Raw genomic sequence first — 27,180 nt, 5'->3', positions numbered from 1 at the left:
GGCCAAGGTTGGGCAAGGAGTGGTTGAAATTGCAGCTAGTCCGTGGTCTTGCTTGGCTGGGGAGACAGTTTCGAAATTAGGAGAAAGGGTTACGGGACAGAGAGCCCTACTGAGGTATTTTGCTTTGTGAATTAAAATTCTGCTGCCTTTTCAGACTGCATTCTTTTCCAGATACGAACTCCAGGTGACCCTAGCAGTGGCTGATGGTGGGGCTGGGGCACCTCCACAGGAGAAAGGCGGTACGTTGGGAAGTGAGATGAGATGCAGCAAGGGGCTGGTGCCTTCACGCCGGAAGGTGCCCTCCTCCTTTTCCTCCGACCAAACCAGCTTTACCTCCAACCTACTTCACTTTCTCGCCTCAAAAACACTTAATCAGTTTTCCTTTTTTTTTTCTACTTGGTTTTACTATTCTAACAAATCAACAAAGAGGGAAAGTAAATAGCATTTTAATGCTGATGTGTTTGGTGCTCTCCATATATGTTATTTATTTTCACATACACAGCAATCCTGTGCAATGGCTGTTATTATTGGTTCCCATTTTTAAAATGATGACGTTGAGGCTCTTTGAGAAAAACCTGCGGAATGGGTTCTTACACATGACCAGTGGAGGGGTGTCTGTGGCGGGGGGATTCTGGGCCAAGATATTGCGTGAGCCAGTAAGGAAAGGTGCGTGTCTAGGGGGTACTTGCTGGGTGCAGCAGGGCAGTGGTTGGCCCGCACTCCGCTGGATAGGGCCTTTGGGGTCAGGCCAAGGAGTTTGGCTGTAGTTTGGAAAGTGATTCGAGGATTTTGAATAGAGGGGAGTGATAGATATGGTTACAATGGAGTTTAGAAAGATGAGTCAGGCAGTTCTGAATGAGAGGATGGAGTAACGGGTGTTGTCTTTGTCTAGGTATCAGGTGACACAGTCCACACGTAGAGGAGGGAAGGCGTTACAGAGAGGGTGGGTGTGACATGACTGAGGAAGATGGGGAGGACTCAGTGAGAGAAGTAGAGGTGATACTCTTGAGTGTCTGAGAGAAAAACAGTATAGGGAGAGGAGAGTCTGATTTTGAGGAATAGATAGATGGGGAACTCAGTGGAAGAGACTTGAAATGATGTACGACTGTAAATCTCTCCTAGGCCCTTTAACTGGATATCTCAGAAAAAACCAAAAATTAGGTTTGAACCTCTCCGAAGTGAGTAGCTGTTGTATGATATGCAAGCGTTTAGTGAATCAGTTGTGTGCTCAGGAGAGTGTGTGTGTGCGCGCGTGTGTGTATCAGAAGTCTGAAGTCCAAACCTTGGAGAATGTGTGAGTTTAGAAATTGCCCTTCGGAGGTTTTTAAGACACTTTCAGCCTGCATTTGGGGACAACTCAACTAATTGTCTGCAGGTCTTCAGTTAGTAATAGTAGGTAGCATTTTTTGCTTTTATTAATGTACTTTCCATATAAAAATTATATAGTTAAGGGGGCATCTAGGTGTCTCAGTTGGTTAGGTGTCCAACTCTTGACCTCAGCTCAGGTCTTGGTCTCAGGGTCGTGGGTTAAAGCCCTGCATTGGGCTCCACTGGGCATGGAGCCTACTTAAAAAAAATTATTTAGTTAAGATGGTAACTTTTGTGGTATGTGTATTTTACCACAATTAAAAAATAAATAAATGTATACCTTGTTCTGTTTTTCTGCATATGGGCCATTAATTACATTGGCTTCGCAAAGTGGATTTTAGTGTATGATTGGGAAATTACTCTGCATATAATTTATTTAAAGGGAAGCAGCAGTTTCTATTTATGGCTGCTAAAGTTTAGAATGGCAGACCCCATTTACAATGTTATCGTGGAAGGAAAGACTGGCTTTGTTAGAAGATACCTAAATCATCGTGAGAGGCATAAGCAATTCATTTATTTCCATGTGACCTGCACAACCAAACCTTTATTTAGGAGGGACTTTTTTTTAAAGGCGGGGAGGCAGAGGAAGAGGGAGAGAGACAGAATCTCAAGCAGGCTCCATGCCCAACCCAGAGCCGGATGCTGGACAGGATCTCATTACTCTGAGATCATGACATGAGCTGAAATCAGGAAGATGCTTAACCAACTGAGCCATCCAGGCACCCCAGAGGGACCTATTTTTTTATAGGCTATTGTTTTATATATTAAATTATCAGTGATCCATTTGTCATATTGTCTGCCATTAGCTAGAAAGAGACACCAAATAAGTCATTTATCATCTTTGGCCACAGACCGGGCTGGCAGTGGTAGTGGAAGATCATCCCAGTTATTTTGTGTGCAGAAAGTGTGGGATATGTAAACTTTGGGAAATTCTCTTTCTTTGTTTGGCTTTGTCTTGTCTTTGATTTTGATTTCTTTTAAAGATTTTATTTCTTAAGTAATCTCTACACCCAACATGGGGCTCGAACTCAACCCTGAGACCAAGAATCGCACGTTCCACTGACTGAGCCAGCCAGGCGCCCCGGAAATCCTATTTCTAATAAACTTTGCTTTAAAAGTTGTTAAGTCAGGGACGCCTGGGTGGCTCTGTTGGTTAAGCGCCTGCCTTCGGCTCGGGTCATGACCCCAGGGTCCTGGGATCAAATCCTGATTCAGGCTGATTGCTCGGTGGGGAGCCTGCTTCTCCCTCTGCCGCTCCTCCTGCTCGTGTGCGTGTGCTCTCTCTCTCTGACAAATAAATAAAATCTTAAAAAAAAGTGTTAAGTCATTTTGATTAGTCAGTGGCTGACCTTGAGGCAGCTTATTGGTAAGAGGATAAAAGGGAAAATTAATCTCCACAAAAATATGAGAGCTGTTCCGTAAACATTTTAGGAATACCTTGTTTGTAATCCTCTTGGCCCCATAGAAGTGTGGCAGTTACCACACTTCTGCTCGTCCCAGTCCCCTTTTCACATTTTATTTTTTATTTTTTTTAAAGATTTTATTTATTTATTTGACAGACACAGCGAGAGAGGGAACACCAGCAGGGGGAGTGGGAGAGGGAGAAGCAGGCTTCCCGCTGAGCAGGGAGCCGGATGCGGGGCTCGATCCCGGGACCCTGGGATCACGACCTGAGCTGAAGGCAGACGCTTAACGACTGAGCCATCCAGGTGCCCCTGTCTTACTCACTTTTAAAAAAACTAACTGAGGGGCGCCTGGGTGGCTCAGTCAGTTAAGCGTCTGCCTTCGGCTCAGGTCGTGATCCCAGGGTCCCGGGATCGAGCCCCGCATCCGGCTCCCTGCTCAGCGGGAAGCCTGCTTCTCCCTCTGCCTCTGCCTCTGTGTCTGTCTCTCATGAATAAATAAAATCTTAAAAAAAAAAAAATAACTGAAATCTCCAATTTCTTTAGATTTCCTGTTTTTACCCGATGCCCTGTTCTGTCCCAGCATCCCATGCAGGACATCACATGATATTTAGTTATCATGTGTCCTTACTCCTCTCTTGGCTGCGATGCCCAGACTTCCCTTGTTTTTCATGACCCTACAGTTTGGAGGAGGAGTGGTCGGTATCTTGTAGAACGTGCAGCAAGTGGGACTTGGCCAGTGTTTTTCTCACCGTTAGGCTGAGGTAGCATGTTTCTGGGATAATGTGCTGTTCTCATCACATCAAGGTCGGGGGGACATGCTCTACCTGTGAGTTATCACTGTGGATGTTGACTGTGGTCATCTGGTGCAGAGTTTCCACTGAAAGTTACTCTTTTCTTTCCCCTTTCCGCACTGTCCGCTTTGGAAGAAAGTCACTTAAGTAGGGGGCAGTTAGTCTTCGCCTCTGTAAGGGCGAGGCATCTACGTAAGTTACTTGGAATTCCTCTGTGCAGGAGATTGGTCTGCTTTCTCCCATTTATATTTCCAGTCCTTTATATCATTATGGACTCATGGGTTTTTATTTTATACTTTGGGTTATAACGCGTACTGCTTTACTTACTGCTTGAATCGTACCAGCTCTGGCTACCAGGAGCTCTTTCGGTTGACCTCTCTGTTCCTTTGACTTGACCCTGTCAATGTAGTTGTATTGTTCCCTGGTTCCTTCTAGTGGAGAACGGTGTCAGGAACCAAGATTCGTGTGCTGGCTGTCCCCACTTTTGGTCTTTGCCAGGCATCTGTACCAGTGCTGGGCTTACCTTCTTGCATGACTCTCTTTCGCTTATCAATCTTTCCATAAGACTGCCAGGATTTGGTTTTTGTGTAGCTGTCAGATTTTTTTTTTTTAATATTTTATTTATGTATTTGGCAGAGAGAGCACAAGCAGGGGGAGTGGCAGGCAGGGGGAGAAGCAGACTCCCCGCTGAGCAGGGAGCCTAACAGGGGACTTGATTCGAGGACCCTGGGATCATGACCTGAGCTGAAGGCAGATGCTTAACCAACTGAGCCACCCAGGCGCACCTAGCTGTCAGATTTTTAGAAGACTACATCAGCACGAAATTATATTCTGGGGCACCTGGGTGATTCAGTCACTTGAGTGTCTGACTCTTGATTTCGGCTTGGGTTGTGATCTCCGTTTTGGGATCAGGTTGTGGGATCGAGCTGAGCGGACTCTGCTTGGGATTCTCTCTCCTTCTCCCTGTGCCTCTCCTGTTCGCGAGCATGCGTGCATGTGCGCGTGCTCTCTTTCTCACTCTCTAAAATAAATAAATAAAATCTTTAGAAAAAATCGTTATTCCTCGGATGGGGAGTTAAGCCGCTTTTTTTCTGTGGCCTAAGTTCCAGTATCGACACTACACAGGCATCTGGCAAAGAGGATTGAATTTGGGTTGATGATATTTTTGGTCTGTGTTTGTATCTTTTATTACACTTCTCAAGAATTTTCACAGATTTGTGAGCCTTCGGGAGATAGTTAAAAACTCATTAATGTTAAATTTTGAGCATTCGGTTTTATGAAGGCAAAACAAATAGATGAAATAAAATGGACTTGGGAACTAGAGGTTTGCGTTTGTCTTTCCCAATTTACAGTGTAGCTTTGATGATAGGGGCTGCCAAGGGTAGTGACAGAGTTAAACGAAGGAGATTAAAGCAAAGTGTAGGTGACTGGAACAGTAGGAAGATTCACATCTTCAGGATATAATTTCTTCTCTATTTGTCCTTCATGGGAAATCCTATACGAAAACCACTTTCTTGTTGAGTGTGAGTCTTGAGACAGATGGAGGTATACATTATTTTTTTTTCTGTTCCTCAAATCACATTAATTATTGATTGATTTTTTTTAATTAACTAAGATTAAAAACTTAAGAGTTTTTTTTAAAGATATTTAATTTATTTATTTGACAGAGAGCACAAGCAGAGGAGGAGCAGAAGAGGGAGAGGGAGAAGCAGACTCATGCTGAGCAGGGAGCCCGACATGGGGCTCAGTCCCAGGACCCTGGATCATGACCTGAGCTGAAGGCAGACACTTAACCAACTGAGCCACCCAGGCGTCCAAAACTTAGGAGTTTTAGACAATTCTTGGAGCTCCCCTGGGAAAACCTTGTTTGCAGTAGTTCTGAATTTGGAGAAGGCACATCTCTTAGGTGTGACCTTCGCTGACCTTCCATCCATCTTCAGAAGAGGGCGGCTGTTTGTGGGAAGTAGTGCAAACTTTAAAGTGCTGTGTCTGGGTAAACTGTAGTTCTGCTGTGGTTTGGGGGCCGTAGGGAGCAGGTGGGCTCAGATGAGGATGTCTCTGTCTGGGCATCTCTTCCGTCCACCTCCCTGGTTCTGATCTGGTGGGTTTGATTTGTGCCCCAGCCTCTAACTCTGACCCCAACTGAGGCTCACAGCTCGGCCCATGGGTTCTGTGTGGGACCTCCCATCCCCCCGGCCCCTCAGGACCAGCCTCCCTTCTCCACAATGCGGTCCTGAATGCTTGGCCAGGTAGGTGTCCTGGCTCTGGGTGTAGGTCTCCCGTCTGGTTGTGGAATGACAAGAGGAGGAATATTCCTTGAAATTCTCTGGCCAGTGGCCACTCATTGTTTGAATCTGATACTTTCTGTGCTTTTTTGTGCTGTGTGTTTGACTTTGACAATGTTCTCTCTAAATATCTAACTAAGTACCAGTCCTCCCCATATCCCCTAGGTTGGGTATATACTGTTACCCTCACTTTGTAGGTGAAAAATTTTCTGACACGAAGAAGTCAGAGAGCAAAGGGAACATTGGTGCTGGAATGGAACAGTGCTGGAAGGGGGTGTTGTGCCTTCCCTCTGTTGTCTGCATGTTGTATAGCAGGGACGTTAAATGCTCATTCTCTTCATCAGGGTTTGTCAGGTTCTAATAAATTAGAAACTAATTTATTTTAGGGAACTGTATGGATGGGTTTTCTGTGCTTTTGCTGATTATTATTCGCTAAGTGACAAGAGCGTAGGTTGGTAAGTTATCTCATAGAGCGGCAGAAAGAAGTAAATAGGATATTCATCATCTCCCTCTGTGCATCCATTCATTATTCAGTGAACAAATACTTCTCTTACAACTGGTAAGCAAACCATATGGGAAAAAGTTCAAACTTTCTAATAATAATGTAGAAATTGGTATATAATAAGTTATCTTTTTGCTGCCTTAGACATTTGCTAATAAATATTTATAAAGTTGAGGGACAGGATGCACTTAAAATAACTATAATGCATAATGGCGGCAACAAAAATTGGTATAGCCTTTTGGGAAATCATTTTGGCATTTGTAGTCATGGATCAGGAAAAAAAGGACCTTTGGTTAGATCAGAATTTAGGGACTACTGTATTTCTCTTTTCAGAGATTTAGAATATTCATTAGCATGATAATTAGCTGTCCTGCTGGAAGGAGTCTGTTTGGTGTAGAAAAATCCAGCATTTACTATGTGTATTTCAGCCTTGTGTTTGCGAAAAGCCTAATAAGATCCTACAGAAGTCATGTCTGTTTCATTGTGTGTGAAATGCCGCCTGAGGGTTTTTAATGTTTTCACAGAGGTGAATGTCATCGACATAACACAGACAGGACTCAGGAGAAACAGGTGGGAGGGAACAACGAGGGCTTTAGGTTAACTTTGACATGCGGTTGGGGGAGCCGAGAGGAACATGAAGGTGGCAGTTTGGAAAGGTGGCTCTTCAGGTAGAATTAGGGCTGAATGTGGAAGTGCCTGAGTTCTGTGAATGGGCACGATGGTTGGGACCGCGGGAGTTGCTGTAGCCGTCCTTGAACAAAGGGAGATCCAGAGTCTGACGGGACGCACGGGGGGCGGGGGGGAGGGAGAGCCAGCAAGTCCAGAGAAGTCTGGTGGGCTCCTGGGTGGGGTTCACTAGACGGAAGGACAGCTGGGGCGTGGAATTCTGCTGTAAGACCACGACGGCGGGAAAGGACACAGGCCACGGAACAGGGCCATGGTACAGAGTGTTTTCTAGCCACAGTGCGCTCGCTTGATTTCGTTTAGTAGCTATAACTATTAAATGATAGCACTATCTTCATTTAACTATTTTAAAATTATTATAACTTACAGAAAAGTTGCAAAAATAACATAGTTTCCAGGTACCCTTTACCCTGCTTTCCCTGACCACCTTGCCTCATTAAAACACACTCCTCACAACGAAACAGTTATCATTGGTATACTACTACTAACTGATTGCAGACCTTACTCCGATTTCAGCAGTTTTTGTACTGAGTAGAGGAGAGTATGTGCAAGTTTCCTTCCTCTGCGGCCTCACAGCATACGGACAGAATTGTTTTCCCGGGACTTCAGCTAGTTCTTTTCGTCCCTCCCTCTTCCTGCACGCTGGTACTGTTGACTATGATGTAATTAGGTTCTTTGTTAGAGGCGCTCTTTCATTTTGGGCCTTCCATTATTCCTGGTTGCCTTCTCCCCCGCCCCCATTACATATAGTAATGTTCTCTGGAGTTCCACGAATGCAAAGAAGTATGTATCCACCCCCAAAATGGTGATACAGAACAGTTTCTTCACCCCCAGGTTCCTTCCTACAGCCTGGATTTTAGCAGTGGTATCAGGAGGGTGGGTCGCAGAGGGGCCGGGAGGGAGCTCGAGGTCCATAATCTGTCCCAGCGTCCGAGCACTTGCCTGAAGGCGGCATGCCCATGAGTCAGGGCACTGAGAGTAGGGTCCGAAGGCTGAGATTAGGGGGAGGTCTCTTTATGCCAGTAGGTAGAGATGACAGGCATGCCCAAGAGTACGGGAGAGGGGCAGCCAGCTCACAGTGGATTTGGGGGACCGACTTGGAATGGCTTGCTGTGCAGGAGTGGGAAAGGTTGAAGGCAGGAAGGTCTTGCCTGATGCCCACCATCTCTGAAACTGACTGCAGGAGAAGAATGCATGAAGCAAGTAAGAGGGAAGGTTAGGAACAGCTTCTCACCATTGGCAGTCTGGGAATTGGCAATATGGAAGAGCGCATCATGGAGCAAAGTGCGACTGGGGCTCCCGGGGGCAGGTGATAAAGGACAGGGATCTGCAGTCTTCTCTAGAAGTTCTTTTGGCTGTTGGAGAGCCTCAGTGGGAATAGCAAAGGAGTTCCTCATGGCTGAGCTTTGAGAGTCTGAATCTAAGGGTGACCTTCCTTAGGGGGGTGACACAGGAAGTAGACCGAAGATTGCAAGTTGACCCTCTGGAAAGGCTGAGGTTTGCAGGGACCTTTGGTCTGCTCCTGTGGCGGGACGCTTCCCTGGCTTCTCCTGCAGGGCTGCGGAGAGTGGATGGGCCAGGAGGGCAGGGAGGTGCCAGAGTGTATTGCCCTGAGGCCTCGAGGGCAGTGCAGAGAAGAACCACAAGGAAGGGCTGGTTGTATCTCCCAAGGTTGTGCCCTTGGGATTAGGTGGTGCTGTGTTTATATGTCCAAGTAAGGGTTTGAACTTTCCCATCAGTTATATTTCAAATCAGGAACACTAAGTATTAACTAAAAAAGGAAACGCTACCTTGGCCAAAGTATCTGCATATCAGGAATTAATAAAGGGATCATAATGAAATGGATAGGAGGATTCAGTGAAACAAGTAAATCTATTACAGATAAATAGCAACTATATTTACTAATTTCTTATTAATTCATACAGAATTAGCAAAATGTATATTCTGTTCTCTTCATCCTGTGTGTGAAATGTCTTTTTTTTTTTTTTTAAAGATTTATTTATTTATTTTAGGGAGAGAGAAAGAGAGAGAGACCGAGCACTAGCAGGGGGAGGGGCAGAGAGAGAGAGAGAGAATCTCAAGCAGAATCCCTGCGTGGAGCCTGATGAGGAGCTCAGTCCCATGACCCTGAGATCATGACCTGAGACAAAATCAAGAGTTGGACGCTCAACCGGCTCTTGATCTCAGGGTCATGAGTTCAAGCCCAACATTGGGGCTTCATGCTGGGTGTGGAGCCTACTTTAAAAAAAAAGAACATTTTATATTTGAAGGAAAGGTAAGAAGACTAGAAATATGAGTTAAATTGATTATCTATTGAATGATTCCTTCAAAAAGGGCTTCAGTGTCCAGATAGTGCTAGAAAATAGTGACAAACATAGTCCCCCAAAAAAGAATAAAAGACTTTGTATTATTACAGTTGTTTTATGGAAAGTTTGTGTAAGACTGTCAAGGTGGTCAATATATACTATGGTTTTCTTTAGGTTTATTATGATTTAGAGTTTATTGGTTTTCACGAAAGAAAATGTTAGTTTCTTCATTTAAATGGTGAATCTGATACGTTTTCACTGCTCAGATGGGCCTTTGCATGGTCATTTTGGAGGCAGAACCATGGTCGGGTCAGGCCTGGCCTTAGGCTGGGTCAGGCACGGGCAGGCGCGTCTCTGGGGATGATCTGAAGTTAGCGTTCCCTGGGTGAGTGATGCCTGTGCCTATTACCCCGCTGGTCTCCAGTTTAAAATTGGGAAACAGTTCCACAAAGAGCAGTTTCTTTTTTGTTTTCCTTAAAGATTTTATTTATTTATTTGACAGAGAGAGACACAGCGAGAAAGGGAACACAAGCAGGGGGAGTGGGAGAGGGAGAAGCAGGCTTCCCGCTGAGCTGGGAGCCCGATGTGGGGCTCGATCCCAGGACCCTGGGATTATGACCTGAGCCAAAGGCAGACGCTTAACGACTGAGCCACCCAGGTGCCCCAAGAGCAGTTTCTTTTATCGCAAAATATAAGAAGTACGATGAAGTGGGTGAATAGGTTTTTCTTAAGTTTTTCTTTTGACGTGATAACTTTTGGCTTTTGTCAACAAAGACGAAATAGCTTTCTGTAATTTTTTTTTTTTTAAAGATTTTATTTATTTATTTGAGAGAGAGGATGAGAGGAGAGAGCACATGAGAGGGGGGAGGGTCAGAGGGAGAAGCAGACTCCTTGCCGAGCAGGGAGCCTGATGCGGGACTCGATCCAGGGACTCCAGGATCCTGACCTGAGCCGAAGGCAGTCGCTTAACCAACTGAGCCACCCAGGCGCCCAGCTTTCTGTAATTTTAAGAGGCTTTGGTAAGAAAGGAAATGTTTTGTCCATGTCATGGGAGAGAATAAAGTGTGATCGCCTGACAGACTCAAGTTCTTTAAATTTCCATTTCTGTAAATAGGCCTAGCGTTCCCCACCCCTCCACCGCCAAGTTTTTCAGTGTCTTTGGGTGAAAGGACATTCTACATTAGGCACAAATGCTATTAGTGAATCATAGGTTATTTATATGCGGTTTAGTTTTAAATTAAAAGACTGTTAGTGCCTTTGAAGGAAGGTATGTTTTATGGAGTACAAATGAAATAGAAGACTTTATTACAACAACTAAAGCTAATTCTGTCTGAAAATCAAGCTGTCCAGGGAAGGAGAAGCTCAAGAGAGCTGTCTGTCCATTATCTTTTAAAAAAGATTGAAATTTATTATTATTTTTTTAAAGATTTTATTTATTTATTTGACAGAGAGAGACACAGCAAGAGAGGGAACACAAGCAGGGGGAGTGGGCGAGGGAGAAGCAGGCTCCCCACTGAGCAGGGAGCCCGATGCGGGGCTCAATCCCAGGACCCTGGGATCATGACCTGAGCCGAAGGCAGATGCTTAATGACTGAGCCACCCAGGCGCCCCTGAAATTTAATTTTGTGATGTTTTCAGCAAAGTGGTACTTCGGGACTGGGGTGAAAAATGGAGAGAAAACTTTTAAACATAAACATTTCTCTTTGTACCTGATATAACTGGGAAATGAAGTAGGAGTTAAAACATTTTGTTCCGCCAAGTGGAGAATTTGCTCTTGCCTTCCACAATGCGGGAAGGGAGCGGGTAATAGGACAGTGGGATTGTGAGGATGAAAAACATTTCTGGAAAACACGAAAGAAGTGTGAAGTTACAGAGAGCAGTGTTCCTTACGTTGATCCTCCAACCCCGCGGGTCAACCTACCGGTGGTGTTAGGTTCCAGGCGGTGCTGTGCAATCCTGCTGGGCTTTCATGCCTGTCCTGCATCTGCGATGTTTGCATCTGGATTCCTTCAGGTGAACCAGGAGGGCTGGCTCCATTTTTCAAAGCCCTTGCTAATTCGCCCTTACCCTAATGCTCTTTAGAACGTGCCATTATTGCGCCCTCAGGTCCACCCTCTTCCCGCAAGAGAAAGTACAAATCTTAGGTGACACGGAGGGATGGGAGAGTGGGGTGTGTGGCCACAGTACGACGGAGAGAGAGTTGTTCCTGCGTCGGGAATGGCCTCTCAACCCCTGTGGATGTTTTCAGGCTTGGAGGATCCTCTCTGGGGTTTTCCAGTCCTTCACTCTACTTTAGGCGGGTGGATAGGAAAAGACTGGGGCGGCGAGGTCGGTGCCGTCCTGCTGGTGACCGGGTGGTGGAACGCTGTGGCCGCAGTGCGCGAGTCCCTGCATGTGGGTGAATCCGGCAGGTCCCTCGTGTCTCCAGGAGAGGAAGATGCTGAGATTCCTTTATTAATCTTCCTCGTATTCCTAAGAGTACATGCCAGTTGCACTGCGGATCCGACCTGTCAGTTGCTCAACAGGCTTTGTTTTATGTGAGACCTTTTATCAGTTCTGGTGATTGTGTGTCCTGGGCCTACCACCTGTGAGTCGTTGAATGGCCTTTTATGTTCTTTTTGTTCCTGAACCGACTACCATCTGGAGTGAATGATGTGAAACTGGGTGATGTTCTTTGCTCACCGACATTATAAGGAGAGGGCACATGACATAAATCTGTTGTCACCGTAAAGGATGGAGAGATTTAGGCAGAGCCTGTCTACTTCCGGGGACGTCTAGAGCCTGGGTCCAAGCTTTGGATAAGTGGTGGCTTAAAAAAACACTTCTCAGTGTTTCAACTCTTTTCAGACCCTTTCAACTCTGGTGGGAGTTGGGCAGTAGTTGGTGATTCTGTGTCTTGAGTTTCTGTAAAAACCACGATCTATAAACTTGGATCAACATGGTTGGTAGAGATCGACCACAGGGGCTGGATGCTTCGCTAATGGTGATTTTATTTTTTTATTTTTTATTCATTTATTTTTTAAAAATTTTATTTATTTGAGAGAGAGAGGGAGGGAGAGAGAGAGAGAGCGAGCACGTGTGCATGCACGAGCGGGGGGGGAGGGGCAGAGGGAGTGGGAGAACCTGACTCCCTGCTGAGCAGGTAGCCCAACGTGGGACTTGATCCCAGGACCCCAAGATCATGACCTGAGCCGAAGGCAGACGCTTAACCAACTGAGCCACCTAGGCGCCCTGTTAATGGTGATTTTATCATGAGTTTATCGTGAGTTTTCACTTATAACTGCCATTTGCTGCTTAAAAATAAAAATAGTGACATTAGGGGATTATTCCTAAGTGGGTGAACTCTTACGTGGGTATTATCTGACAGGTGGATTTTTCATTCCCTGTATTCTGCAGTTTGTATGTTCGATTTCATTCTAAAAAGAAAATGATAATCACAGAACTTGCACTGGGTATGACTCAGTCATAGATACTTCACAACAATATCAACTTAGAAGTGTTGATGTTTTCTCTGGGCTGTAGTTTGATGCTGGGGATACATTATTCCCTGTTGGGTCCGTCAGGTGTCCATCTGAGAGAATGGTGGCCCCGGGGTATTTTCTCTTTAGGCTAAGCAAACCATCTAGGGAAAAGTATATGTGACTTCTTTAATTCTTACTTAACTGAGACTTATGTGAATGGAAGGTGATTTATTCTATAGCTCCTACAGAACCAAGCGTGATTTCTTCTTCAATAGCAGTTTTTCCCATCCAAATAACGAGAAGTGTTTGGATATGTCCCGCAGTCCGTGAGTAAGCTGAGGAGGGTGTGTTACCACCTGCAGATGGACTTGAGTTTTCACTGGTACGCATATTGTCACCTCAGTAGGAAGTCTACCTTGACCCCCATATAGTTTTTATTAGGAATGCATGATCAGGGCGCCTGGATGGCTTAGTTGGTTAAGCATCTGCCTTTGGCTCAGGTCATGATCCCAGGGTCCTGGGATGAGCCCCCAGCTCATGAGCTCGTGAGCTCCCAGCTTGGTGGGGAGTCTCCTTCTCCCGCTCCCTCTGCACCTTCTCCCTGCTTGTGCCTCTCTCTCTCAAATAAATAAATAACCTCTTAAAAAAAAAAGGAATGCACGATCTCTTGCAGTTTGTACAAAAAGAAAAATCATTAAATACTTCAGTAAAATGTGGGAGACAATTTCTCAGTGATTTAAAGGAGATTAAAAGGAGGAACAGTAGTTAAGTATTGAAGATGAAAGAGTCTTAGGAATACATATCTACAAATCAGTTAGGCTGATTCTTGCATTGAAAGTTGCCTAAAATCAGCTGTAAGCCTCTTCCCTTCTGGCATTGAATTTTGCTTCCTATTTTCCTTCTCTTCCTGGCTGCTTGCCTAACCTCCACTGCAGAAAGAGGGAATAGGCCCAAAGAGATTCCCTCACTTCTTGAGCATCCCAGAGCTAGTGAGTGACAGAGCTGGGCCTAGGCCCATCCTTCTGAGAAGTCCGGTGTGCTGGCCCCTGACTCATGGGGTGTTAGTCATGTGGCATTTACAGTGCAAAGGTGAGTGGGACATTGCCATTTGCAGTCAGCCGACAGGCTAGTAGGTATGAAGAGACAAGTACGCACATGTGCCGTGCTGCATACCAGAAGATCATAGAAACACAGGTGGAGTGCTCTGGGGTTCAGGCAGGAGGAGGAAGATCTCTCCTGTGGTGGAGTTTCATGTGATCTCCACAATCCCATGTCCTCTGCAGGTGGGGCGAAGGGTCCCCTTTAAAGACCCCAAGCATTTCATGCGTTTATAATCCTTCATCTTTAGCAATGGCCTTGACCATCCTTTTTCTTCAGATTCTCTGTCCTCCTACCGCTCAGGGTTTTGCCGACATTAATGGGAGCACTTCACATAATGTGACCCACCCCGATCTGGCCCCAGTGCATAGGAGAAGGCCTGCCTTCTCCCAGGCTCTGCCATGCCCCTGGGTCCATGTTGGTAGACGCCGAGAGCAAGGGTCAATGGCAGGGCTGCGCTCAGCTGCCACAGTCAGTTGGATAACAACTGTGTCGGATGAATGGCAATTAGGAAACGGCCGTGTGTTACCTTCACCACTAAAAGCACTGAACCAGGGAGGGAGAAGGAAGGGATGCTGTCTTTTTTTTTTTTTTTTTTTTTTTTTTAACCTATCAGGAGAGTATTTTTTCCCCTAACATAATAGAGAAAATCAGGATTAAATAAAAACTGATGGAATAAGCTTCTTGGGAATTTTTTTTTTTTTTTTTCTTTTTTAAATCTCAGGCCGAACTCTATTAGCAGTAGATAGCCCGTGGTGGGCTGGGATGCTCATTTGTTGTGTGGGTGAATCGAAATCCATAATTGGTTTTTTGATTGTCATATATTCCTTTTAATGTGATAGGCCAAATGTGACAGTGACCATAGTCGCGCTCATTTTGCCAGTAGAATCGAGTGCTGTAGAGATTAAAATAGGTTTGGGAGTAGCTTTTTGTGAAAACCATGCAACGAATCCAGTGGTAAATTACGGGTTTTCTAGTTGTTACATCAAAACCTACTTTCTGTGCTGTACCTGTTCTGGTCAACTTCATTCTCGTTAGAGTTGCCGTGCTGCTAATACTGTGAAGCATTTTGGGGAAATGAGTTGGAAGCTGTAATTATCAAGGCTTTGTACGTGTTCTCCGGATGCTTGTTCACTCAGAGTTTCCGCATTGTGGGAAGCGTAGTTCCCAACCTGCTCTTTCTTGCTGGTCATCACTGTGTTTTTGTGTAAGTCCCGGAGGGATATTTATCCCATCATTACAAAGTGTTCGTTGCTGATGGCATTATTTCTGTTTGTTTAACAGAACATCTGATCAAATTCATGACCATGGGGGATATGAAGACCCCAGACTTTGATGACCTCCTGGCAGCATTTGACATCCCAGATATGGTCGATCCAAAAGCAGCTATTGAGTCTGCGCACGATGACCAGGAAAGCCACATCAAGCAGAACGCCCACGGAGACGAGGACTCCCACACCCCCTCCTCCTCTGATGTGGGCGTCAGCGTTATCGTCAAGAACGTCCGGAACATCGATTCATCCGAGGGCGCGGAGAAAGACGGCCACAATCCCACCGGCAACGGCTTACACAACGGGTTTCTCACCGCGTCCTCTCTCGACAGTTACGGCAAAGACGGATCCAAGGCCTTGAAAGGAGAGGCGCCTACCTCAGAGGTGACTTTGAAAGACTCCGCGTTCAGCCAGTTTAGCCCCATCTCAAGTGCTGAAGAGTTTGACGACGACGAGAAGATAGAAGTGGACGACCCCCCGGACAAAGAGGACGTGCGTTCCGGTTTTCGGTCGAATGTGTTGACGGGGTCGTCGTCTGCCCAGCAGGACTATGACAAGCCAAAGGCGCCCGGAGGGGACGGCTTGAGCACAACCGGAATCTCTCCTGCAGGCAGTTTAGACAAAAACAGAGTTGTTAAGAGAGAAGCGGAAACAAATTCCGTAAATCTGAGTGTTTACGAACCTTTTAAAGCCAGAAAAGCAGAGGATAAGCTGAAGGAAAACTCTGAAAAGGTGCTTGAAAGCCGGGCGCACGACGGGAAGCCGAGCCCGGACAAGAGCGACCCCGGCGTTGGCGGCGGCGTGCCATCGCGGTCAAAGCCGTCGTCCAAGCTGTCCTCGTGCATAGCTGCGATAGCAGCACTGAGTGCTAAACGGGCCGCTTCCGACTCCCGCAAGGAGCCCGTGACCGACTCCCGCGGGTCCTCTCCGTCACCTAAAGAAGCGAATGACAGTCCCAGAGCCATGGAGAAGTCTCCCGAATCCCAGAGCCTCATCGACGGGACGAAGAAAGCGTCCCTGAAGCAGCCGGATAGCCCGCGGAGCATCTCCAGCGAGAACAGCAGCAAGGGGTCGCCGTCCTCCCCCGCAGGGTCGACCCCAGCAATCCCCAAAGTCCGCATCAAAACCATCAAGACGTCTTCTGGGGAAATAAAGAGAACAGTGACAAGGGTGTTGCCCGAGGTCGATCTCGACTCGGGGAAAAAGCCTTCCGAGCAGGCCGGGTCCGTGATGGCGTCTGTGACGTCTCTCCTGTCCTCTCCGGCTTCGGCTGCCGTCCTCTCCTCCCCGCCCAGAGCACCTCTGCAGTCGGCGGTGGTCACCAACGCGGTCGCCCCTGCAGAGCTGGCCTCCAAACAGGTCACGATCAAGCCCGTGGCCACTGCCTTCCTCCCGGTGTCCGCCGTGAAGACGGCGGGATCTCAAGTCATCAATTTGAAGCTGGCTAACAACACGACGGTCAAAGCCACGGTCATATCTGCTGCCTCGGTTCAGAGCGCCAGCAGCGCCATCATCAAAGCCGCCAATGCCATCCAGCAGCAAACCGTTGTGGTGCCGGCATCCAGCCTGGCCAACGCCAAACTCGTGCCAAAGACTGTGCACCTCGCCAACCTTAACCTTCTGCCTCAGGGCGCCCAGGCCACCTCGGAGCTCCGCCAAGTGCTAACCAAACCTCAGCAGCAAATAAAGCAGGCAATAATCAACGCAGCAGCCTCGCAACCTCCCAAAAAGGTGTCTCGAGTCCAGGTGGTGTCCTCCTTGCAGAGTTCCGTGGTGGAAGCTTTCAACAAGGTGCTGAGCAGCGTCAACCCAGTCCCAGTTTACATCCCCAACCTCAGTCCTCCTGCCAACGCAGGCATCACGTTACCGACCCGCGGGTACAAGTGCTTGGAGTGTGGGGACTCCTTTGCCCTCGAAAAGAGCCTGACCCAGCACTATGACCGACGCAGCGTGCGCATTGAAGTAACGTGTAACCACTGTACAAAGAACCTCGTTTTTTACAACAAGTGCAGTCTCCTTTCCCACGCCCGCGGGCACAAGGAAAAGGGGGTTGTGATGCAGTGCTCCCACTTGATTTTAAAGCCAGTCCCAGCTGATCAAATGATTGTCTCTCCGTCAAGCAATACTTCTACTTTATCGTCTGCTCTTCCAAGCTCCGTGGGAGCCGGCACACACACTGTAACGAAAATTCAGTCTGGCATAACGGGGACAGTCATATCCGCTCCCTCAAGCACACCCATCATTCCAGCTATGCCGTTAGATGAAGACCCATCCAAGCTCTGCAGGCATAGTCTGAAATGTTTGGAGTGTAACGAAGTTTTCCAGGACGAGACGTCGCTGGCTACACACTTCCAGCAGGCTGCAGATACGAGTGGACAAGTAGAGTATCACTTATATTTTGGTGTTTCGGGGACGAATCTGTAGACACGAGTGCTCTGTACAGTGCCCTCGATTTTAGGGGTGGGAGCTCAGGCAAGTGTATGTGTGACGCGCCAGAGACAGGATTGTTTTCATAGACTTGCACAATGTTGTAATAGGAGTCTTTAAAAACAATTTTTTTGGAAGGTGTTTTTTTTTTTTTTTTTTTTTGTAGACAGAGACTCTACTAGTTGAGTTACGGCGCCTTAGATTTAGGATAAATGAGTTTGTAATTGTTGGGTCAGTGGTATGTATGCAGGAAGTCTGAGATCTGGTGCTAATTAAGGGTATCATGCCATTGTGTTAGGGGTTCAAGTCAGGTTACATCACCATTGTTCTTGAGTTATTAATGACGTTTTTGGGATTTAAAAAAAATTCCTCATGTTATTTAGAATTACTGTTTTGTACAGTTAAACAGACTTAATTGGTACCCACTTAATATGGTGTGCCTGCTTACTTAGGATGTTGGTCCAGAAGTATGTTCAGTAATAATCCTCAGTACAATGAATTTAAGCTACAGATGGAAAACCATCTCCCTTTGAATAGAATGCCTTTGCATTTCTTTGTAGCTTTTTTTTTTTTTTTGGTGGTGATGTGTAGGTTGATGTTGGTGAAGTACGTGTCACAGTGGGCATCAGTGAGTCCTTTTTATCTTCTATCATTTACTTTTCTCCATGAGGCATCATTTGGCCAATAGATCAGCATATTTTACAGATATATGATCCTCATTTGGAAGTAACTAGACATGTCGAATGAACCAGATTCAAGGCTGGAGAGACCATATGATTTATTATTGTCCAAAGCAGAGAACTTGTGAAATTGGAAAGGGGGGGATGCTAGTTTGAGCTAATACATGCTGGCTCGAACTTCTGTTTGTGAAGACCCGGCAGTGAGCCAGTCTTTCCTTTGTTTGCCTCTTTTATTGCCTCTTGCTGACCAGGGGGTTGATGCTGCGTTCTAGATGTCAGGTAGAGTTGCCACAGTCAGTTCCTCAAGGGCAACTACCGAGTCAAGTTCTTGGTGGGATTTTGAGTTTGGGGACTAAAAGATCAAGAATACTGCAATCGTGTTTTTCTTTGGATTTTCAGTTTAGTGGAGATGGAAATGATAGAGTTTTGAGAGCATTCTTGCAGCATTGGATGCTAAATGTTTCATTGGCTCGGATGGTGAAACATTCAGAGTGGAGTGGCTAACTAGTTCAGAAAGGTGGTGATTGACATGCTGTTCTCGGGTATCCTGGTCTAGGGCCTGGGTTCTTTCTAGGTGCCTCTTACCTTGTCACGGCTTCATTAGAAAGGTAATATTTCTCCCTATCTTGAAAGGATGCGGTTAAAAAAACAAACAAAAACCCTTTCTTTCATTGTGTGTGTTCCGTTGCCTTGTTTTCTCCGTCTGCTGGTATCCTGCGCGGGGTGGCAGATCCAGCCCTGGCTTCGGAGGGCTCTCACCACCCCTCCCGAGTTGTGTGCACTGCTCAGTATCTGGCATTCTGAGCTGCCCTCCCATAGGCTGTTCTCTTTGGGATCTCTTCTTCTCCAGGAAGGAGAAAGGACGTGGGCAAGAAGGTAGGACTTTCCCTTCCTCCACGGATTCTCCCAGTTTTTGTTCTCTGTGGACCGCTCAGGCTCAACCGCCAGATAAAGGTCAAACTAGGGTCAAACTAGGATGGAGGTTTCCCTCAAGGATGGAGGTTAACATCTCTTCTCGTGCGCGTGGCTGCTCTGCCTTGACTTCTGCATTTGGCCTGGATAAGTGTGTAGTGCAGCTCACCCATTTCACCTGGGACACTTAGGCATGAGTCATGGCAGAGTAACGTTAACTCTGGGGCCAAATGTACACTGAGCCAGACGTCCCCCTCCCCTGCCCCCTCTTTGACTCTGCCTGAGTAAGTGTCATATTTATACTCATAAGCCTCAGCTGCCTGCATATCCAGGCACGACCGGCCGGCGACATAAATGTGCCTCCTGGCATACTCTGCCTGTGCCCCACTTCCCCTTATCTTGTTGGAGGCCTTGCCCAGAACGCCCCCCTACCACCTCCCATAATTTCCCATTCTTCCCAGACTAGGCCAGAGGAGGGTTCTCCTGCAGACCTAGGCAGGCAGCCTGGTCTCTCGCTCAGCAGCCCAGCCTGCGCTGTCAGTGGCGGGAGGAGGGGGGGGGCTGCTACGTTTTCAGCACTCAGTTAAGCCAGCCCAGAGTCCCTTCCCCAGTCCAGGACGTTGGTAGGATCCATGTGGCCATTGCTGTACCAGCTTCAGATGTAGTGGAAGCTAGGGATGTCCTAACCCATTGCAGTCAGCTGGTGTGGCGTCAGGTAACGGTGGTACCTGGAGCTGGGGGCTGAAGTCAGGAAGAACAGAAGAGAGAAGAGGGAGAATTCTTCTTTTCATCTTCTCCAGTTTGCCATTCACATGACCGTCAGACAACTTAAAATTTGTGAACGTAAATCCAATTGGGAAAAAAATCTACCTGCATGAACTGTTACCTCCCCGAGAATGACACCTAAAACACTTATGGCTTCTAATAAAATGTAGAAGTTGAGTTGGGGCACCTCAAGTACCAGTCTTTCCTGATCCCCGTCTTTCCTTTCTTGTCTACTACAGTCAGGTTATTAAAACATTTACTTTCCATTTCTCTGTAGACCTCCACATTCTTGGTAAGTCTTCGGTGAACTGAGAGAGTGGACTGCCTCACCTTTGTAAGAACCCCCTGTAGCCTCCTCCTCTGACTATTCCTTCTGGAGCAGGAATCCAGCGCAAGGTTAGCCCTGTGCCCGCTGCCCCCAAGTTGCCCATTTTCTCTTCCGGCTTAACTGAGCTCTTCTGCCCGGGCAGGGTTCCCTAGGTCTGTGGAGTAGTCTTAGTTAGGGAACCGTCCACACTGGTTGCTGGCACTGAACCTGCTGCCGCTGTTGGTTCTGAAAGTTAAGGGTGTGACCACGGGGCCCTAGCAGGACTGATGGCCCTGCTGCCCCTCCTTCCTTGCCTGCCAGCCTTCGACTCCACCAGGCCTAGAGGGACATGTATGCCTTCACAGGCAGCGGGGCTATTCTTCCTGCCTGTCCTCCTCCACCTTCTTTCCTGCTGCCCCCCTCTACTTATAATTACCATAATCATTTAAAAATTTTGCCTGATAATGCCGCAGTGTTCTGTGCAATGTTCTGGGTCTTCCTTCTCGAATCACTGACTTTTTAAAATCGAACTTTCTATTTTGAGGTAATTTTTTTTTAAAGATTTTATTTATTTATTTGACAGAGAGACACAACGAGAGAGGGAACACAAGCAGGGGGAATGGGAGAGGGAGAAGCAGGCTTCCCACGGAGCAGGGATCCCAATGCCGGGCTCGATCCCAGGACCCTGGGATCATGACCTGAGCCAAAGGCAGATGCTTAACGACTGAGCTACCCAGGCGCCCCTTGAGATAATTTTAGATTCATGTAAGAAATAATACCGAGATCCTATGTACCCTTTATTTAGTTTCCCTCAGTAGTACACTTTGCAAAACTGTAGAACAGTATCATAACCAGGATATTGACATTGGTGCCGTGAGTCTACAGAATATTTCCATAACCAAAGGAATCTCTCATAATGCCTTTTTAGAGCCACTCCCACCTGCTTCTTAACCCCCAGCAACCACTAATCTGTCTCCATTTTTATTCCGTTGTTATTTCAGGAGTGCTTTGTAAAGGGGCCATACCATCTGTAACCTTTGGGGATTGGCTTTTTGTACTCTGCATAATTCCCTGGAGATTCATCCAGGTTGTGGCATGTACCAGGAGTCTGTTCTTTTAAATCACTGAGTAGTATTCCGGGTGAGGTTGTCCCACAGGGTATATTCACCTTTCAGGCTTTGAAGGACGGTCTGCATTGTTTGCAGTCTGGGGTCATTATGAGTAAAGCTGCTGTAAACATTTGTGTACAGGTTTTTGGGTGAACGTGAGTTTGAGTTTGCTGGGAGAAATGCCTACATGTACTGTTGCTGGGTCGTATGGTAGTTGCACATTTATATTTTTAAGAAACTCTTTTCCAGAGTGGCTGAACCGTTTTATATTCCACGGGCAGTGTATGGGTGATCCGGTTTCTCTGTAGCCTCGCCAGTACTTGGTGGTGGTATTTTCCACTTTAGCCATTTTGGTAGGTAGGTGATAGCTATTGTGGTTTTAATTTGCAGTTCTCCAGTAGCTGATGATGTAGAACATCCTTCTTCACGTGTTTATTTGCCCTCTGTACATCCTTTCTGGTGAAATGTTTCTTCAAGTCTTTTGCCCATTTTCTATTTAGATCATGTTTCTGTTTTTTCGCCGTTGAGTTGTAGGAATTCTTGTTGTATACTTGATACTAGTCCTTTGTTGGGTATGTGGTTGCAAGTCTTTTCTCCCAGTTGTGGCTTGTCTTTCCATTTTTTTAAAAAGTTTTTTTGAGGGCACCTGGGTGGCTCAGTTGGTTAAGCGACTGCCTTCGGCTCAGGTCATGATCCTGGAGTCCCGGGATCGAGTCCCACATCAGGCTCCCTGCTCAGCGGGGGGTCTGCTTCTCCCTCTGCCCTCTTCCCTCTCGTGCTCTCTCTCTCTCAAATAAATAAATAAAATCTTTAAAAAAAAAAAAAGTTTTTTTGAAGTGCAGTTGAGCCTTTGCGTCTTGTAAACAGGTCTCTGGCAGAGCAAATGCTTTCAATTCTAATGAAGTCCAGTGTATCTGTTTTCCCTTTTACAGTTCACGCTTTTGGTGTCAAGCCTGTTTCTCGCTCAGTATCCTGAAAGTTTTTTTCCTGTGTTTTTTCCTAAAAGTTTTATACTTTTAGTTTTTGTATTTAAGCCCATGATCCATTCGGGTTCGTTTTTATATAAGGTTATGAGACTTATGCTGAGTTTTGTTGTGGTGGTGATTGTTTGTTTTCCCCATGCATGTCCTCTGCCTCTAATACCATTTGTCCAGAAGGCTGTCTTTCCTCTGTTGAATTGCCTTGGCACCTTTGTTGAGTATCAGTTGGTGTGTGTGTGTGTGTGGGTGTGTGTGTACACACACACTTAAAAAAAATTTTTTTTTTAAAGATTTTATTTATTTGACAGAGACACAGTGAGAGAGGGAACACAAACATGGGGAGTGGGAGAGGGAGAAGCAGGTCCCCACTGAGCAGGGAGCCCGACGTGCGGCTCGATCCCAGGACCCTGGGATCATGACCTGAGCCGAAGGCAGACGCTTAATGACTGAGCCACCCAGGTGCCCCACACTTTTTTTTTTTTTAAAGTAAGCTCTATGCCCAGTGTGAGGCTTGAACTCACAAACCCAAGATTAAGAGTTGTATGTTCTACGTACTAAGTCAGCCAGGTGCCCCTCAATTAGGTGTAGTTGTGTGTGGCTAGTTCTGGGTTCTGGGTTCTGTTCCATTGACTTACATGCCTGTCTCTCCACTAGTACCACACAGTCTTGATTATAGTGACCATAAAGTGTCTTGAAATCCAGTACACTGATGTGCCCGACTTTGTTCTTTTTTCTCAAAAGAGTTATTTTTCTTTAATTGAAGTGTAGCTGACATTCAGACTTGTTTTTAGCAATCCCAGTTCTTTTGCGTTTCCATATAAATTTTAGAATAGTCTTGTCTATATCTACAAAATCTTCTGGGATTTTTATAGGAATTAGGTTAAACCTGTATATCAGTTTGGGGAGAATTGTTACCTTTACTATGTTGAGTCTTTCAGTTTGTGAACATTTATTTATTTTAAAGATTTTAAAAATCTATTTATTTGAGAGAGAGAAAACATATGTGAGCTGGGGGAGGAGTGGAGGGAGAGGGACAAGCAGACTCTGTGCTGAGGGTGGAGCCCGATGTGGGGCTCAATCCCACAACCCTGAGATGACCTGAGCCAAAATCAAGATGCTCAACTGACTGAGCCACCCAGGCTCCCCTCTCCATTTATTTAGATCTTTGATTCTTTTATCGTTTTGTGGTTTTCATCATACAAGTCCTCTAAATGTCTTGTTTTGCTCTTTTTTTCCTTCCTAACAATTGTAAATGGTGTATTTTTCAGTGCTTACATGTTCATTACTGACATAGTGAAATACAGTTAATTTTTCTATATTTATCATTGAACTCATTTATTGGATTCAGTGTTTTGGGGGAATAAATTACATTGAGTTTTCAGGTATTGAACCAGCCTTGCATCCCTGGAATGAATCCCACTTGGTCAGCGGTATGATGCTTTTTATATATTGTGAAGTTTATCTGCTAATATTTTGCATTAGAGTTTTACATTTATATTCAATTTTTTTGGTACTGTCTTTGGTTGGTTTTGGACAGGAATATTAGCTTTATATAATGCACTGAGAAGTGTTCTCTTCTATTTTCTGGAAGAGACTGTACAATTAGTGTTCATCTTTCTTTGAATATTTGGTAGAATTCTTCAGTGAAAGCATCTGGGCCTGGAGATTTCTTTGGGGATTTTTCTTAAAACACCTTCTGGGCTCGTAGAAGGACTCCATCACTTGGTGTGATAGGTCCCTGCTGGCTTTCGCTGACACCATCCGGGCAGGGCTGTTGGGACAACTTACTACAGCTGCAAGAGGCTGGAAGTCTGGGCTGCACCTGGACTTGGCGTGGTGGTTGGCTGGAGTAGAGCAGTCATTGTCTAAAAAGTTTTCTCTTTTGTTAGCCTGACCCTCTCCTGGTTGTTTGGCTAGTGATAGCAGGCTTTACTTGGGGATTTTTTCTTTTTTTTTTTTTTTTGGTCTCTACCTTTTGGTGTTTCTGGGTTGCCAGTTTCTTCAGCTCCAAATGTGGGAGTTATATGAGGCAAAAAGAAACCAAGAGAACTCATCACTGTGTCATTCCTAGGGTCCTGAGCTCTCTAGCCAGCCTACCTTCTCTCTGCGTCTCAGAGTCTTTTAGTGTCGGTTTTATATATAATGCCCAGGAGTTTTCACTTGTATTTAGTGGAGGGAATAGGGAAAGGTACGTCTATCCCCTTTTCCCGGAAGTTTCACTCTGTTTAAACATCCTGTGTAGCTGCTGTGTCTTCAAGGAGAGATTCCATAATTCCATCACTAGGTTCAGCCCGAGCCTTCCAGCCTATGATTCTCAGTTGTTTTTTGGAACTAGGTGTCCTGGGAGCACAGCATCCTACTTGACACTCCAAGATTGGTCTCTTCTCTCCAGCTCAGACATTTCCACAGATCCTTGCCCTTAGCCCACCTGTGAAAGCAGTTAGGTATGAGGTGGCGAATCTTTCCTTTTCCCTTTGTCATCTGTGGATCCCAGCGTCCGAAGACCCCACAGTCTCTCTCTGGAACCACCTTTTCTCGGTTGAGCACGGTCACCATTACCCTTTCATGTCTCATTTCCATTTAGATGTTGACTCCCGTTGCTGTTGGAATGGGGCCTTCCGGGAGTTTCCCAAGGGTGCTTGTTGGAACCTAGCAAAGGGTCTCTTTTTCTCTTCACCCCAACTGTGGCCGCACGTGCTGGATCGCCTCCCACTGTCTCCCCACACGTGTGCGTTCAGCCTTTTCAGAACTTACGAGAACATAATGGAATGAAGGAAGGTTTTGGTGGCATTTGCCAGTTACTCCTCCTCTTCCAAATGTTCTGTGGACCATCTCTACAAACGTAATGATTGCACAGGGAATCGGAGTGCCACTTTATTCGCAACTGGCCCCTTGCTCAACACACCGGCTGGTGCAGGCCTCGCCTCTGCTAGGAGCTGGGTTGGAATGTATGGTTTATTAGCTCAAGGCCAAGCCAGAGTCCAAGTCCTGGAATTTCGTCACACTCTGACATGTGATAGAGACAGGACCCCAGGCACGCTTAGCCTGGGGTTGGACTGCCCTGCCCATGTCTGCCGATCTCCCAGAGCAGCAAGCAGCTGAAGGAGAGGGTGGGATGGCAAGGAATCTTGGGTGGGTCATTTCCCCGCCCAGCCGCGGGGAACCAAGCAGTCCGTGTAAATGGAGCCACACGTCCACTTGACTTTATAACACCAGTAAATCTGCCCTGCTTGGAGGTTTTTATTCCAGCCTATCTGCTCATAATAATCCATGCTTTGGGGCACATGCAGAAAAGGAGTGGGTGGAAGGGTGGAGAAGCTTCCCTGTTCTCCATGAAGTATTTAAGAGCTGACAACTGTACTGTTAATAATTGATATTAAAATGTATCAGAATGTCATTGCTTCACCTTTCAGTAAACCCATGACTAAATTTAGCCAAGTACAGACGAGAAGTGCATACTGTAACCTCTTAACTGGTAGAATGTTTTCTTCCTGTGGAATCGACATCAGCCATAAGTCAGAGAATGTTACAGGTCCTCTGGTCAACCCTTTTGTTTTACAGCTGGAGAAACAAATGCCCAGTGAGTGGCACAATGGGGACTTGAAGCAAGGTTTCTTTATAGCCGGTTCATTATTCTTTCCGCTTTGTCACGCCAACAACCTAGGATAGAGAAGCATTTGATGGTGGCAGGCGCCATAAGAATTATAAGAGAATGGAATCTTGGGTTCTAGCCAGATCGGCTCCAAGAGTGCAGCTAGAGGTGACTTTTCTGCAGTGATCCTCATTTTCAGGGATTGCTGATTCAGTTTAGTTTCTGAGCATCATTAACACAACACACCACGTAGATTAAATTATCTTGAGCAGCCCCAGTCAGCCCTCATTTCTAGACATACTGTGCCCAGGCAGCTGCTTCGGGAAACCGTGGAGCCCACCTCCATGCCCTCGCCCACCCAAAATATTACTAGTCGTAGACTCACAACTCTTTCTTGGTCCTGCTCTTCTTCTAAGTGCTTAATTTAAATTCCGGTCGGACTAGTCCTGTCCCAGTTTGCACTTTAGCGTTATCAACCTTTTCTCCCGTGATTATCATCTGAGTAGATTATATGTGCTGACCATACCGCTTTCTGCAAATTTGCTCTTTCAACTGTCAACTCTTATTAGAAATTTTTAGTGGAGCAGAATGATTTGAGGACAAAACCACCACAACCCACCAGTTTGGAAACAAAAGGAGAAAGAGTCATTTCTGTTATAAATCTTGCTTTGTGTTATTTCCAGTCTGAGTGAGATCTGAAATGACATGCTCTGTCTGTGTTTTCATCATGAAATAGGATGAAAGTGAGAGCCAGAAAGCAGACTGGTGTGCTTTATTATTACTGATACTATTTTGGGGGTAATTTTGCCGTAGCCAGAAAACTACAAAACTGCTGTCAATGGGACAGAAACCCGTTTATGTAGCACGGGGGGGCTATTAACACACAGTGTTTTGACCTTCAGACCCACTGTTTCAGGCTTCTGCCCGCTTTGGTGTCTGAAATGTAAGCACAGTACATGGTGTATTTACTCCTGTTTCTCTAGCTTTTTTCCACCCTTCCCAGGCAGTTTTTCTCCTTAAAACATGAATTGAAACACAAAGAATTACTTTCCTCGTTACCCAGATAATTCCTGTGGCATGCGAGGAGGATGCCAAGCCCTAGCATCCTGAGTCCTCAATAGGGCTGTGATGTGCCCCCTTCCCCTTCCTCCCAGCCTGCATCCACGTGCCAGCTGCAGAAAAGGCACCGTTTGAGTACTTATCACGTATGGAATGTGATTTTCTTCTCAGCTTTAT

At 46.1% G+C, this 27,180-nt stretch overlaps 1 protein-coding gene across 13 annotated transcripts in view; it reads left to right on the top strand.

Moving 5' to 3' along the window:
- Positions 1–27,180, top strand: part of ZNF532 (zinc finger protein 532) — a 107,296-nt gene that overhangs the window by 33,029 nt on the left and 47,087 nt on the right. For all 13 annotated transcript variants that reach the window (XM_064578825.1, XM_064578824.1, XM_064578820.1 and 10 more), the window contains one exon: positions 15,186–17,551. In XM_064578825.1, the coding sequence (XP_064434895.1) occupies positions 15,203–17,551 (2,349 nt within the window). In that variant the 5' untranslated portion in view covers positions 15,186–15,202. The remainder of the gene's footprint in view (positions 1–15,185; positions 17,552–27,180) is intronic.

The sequence above is a fragment of the Mirounga angustirostris genome, unplaced genomic scaffold (genome assembly GCF_029215605.1).
Source record: "Mirounga angustirostris isolate CCGP_5_RB_7025 unplaced genomic scaffold, mMirAng1.0.hap1 SCAF_14, whole genome shotgun sequence".
Lineage (NCBI taxonomy): Eukaryota > Metazoa > Chordata > Mammalia > Carnivora > Phocidae > Mirounga > Mirounga angustirostris.
This window is presented reverse-complemented; position numbering and strand designations above follow the sequence as displayed.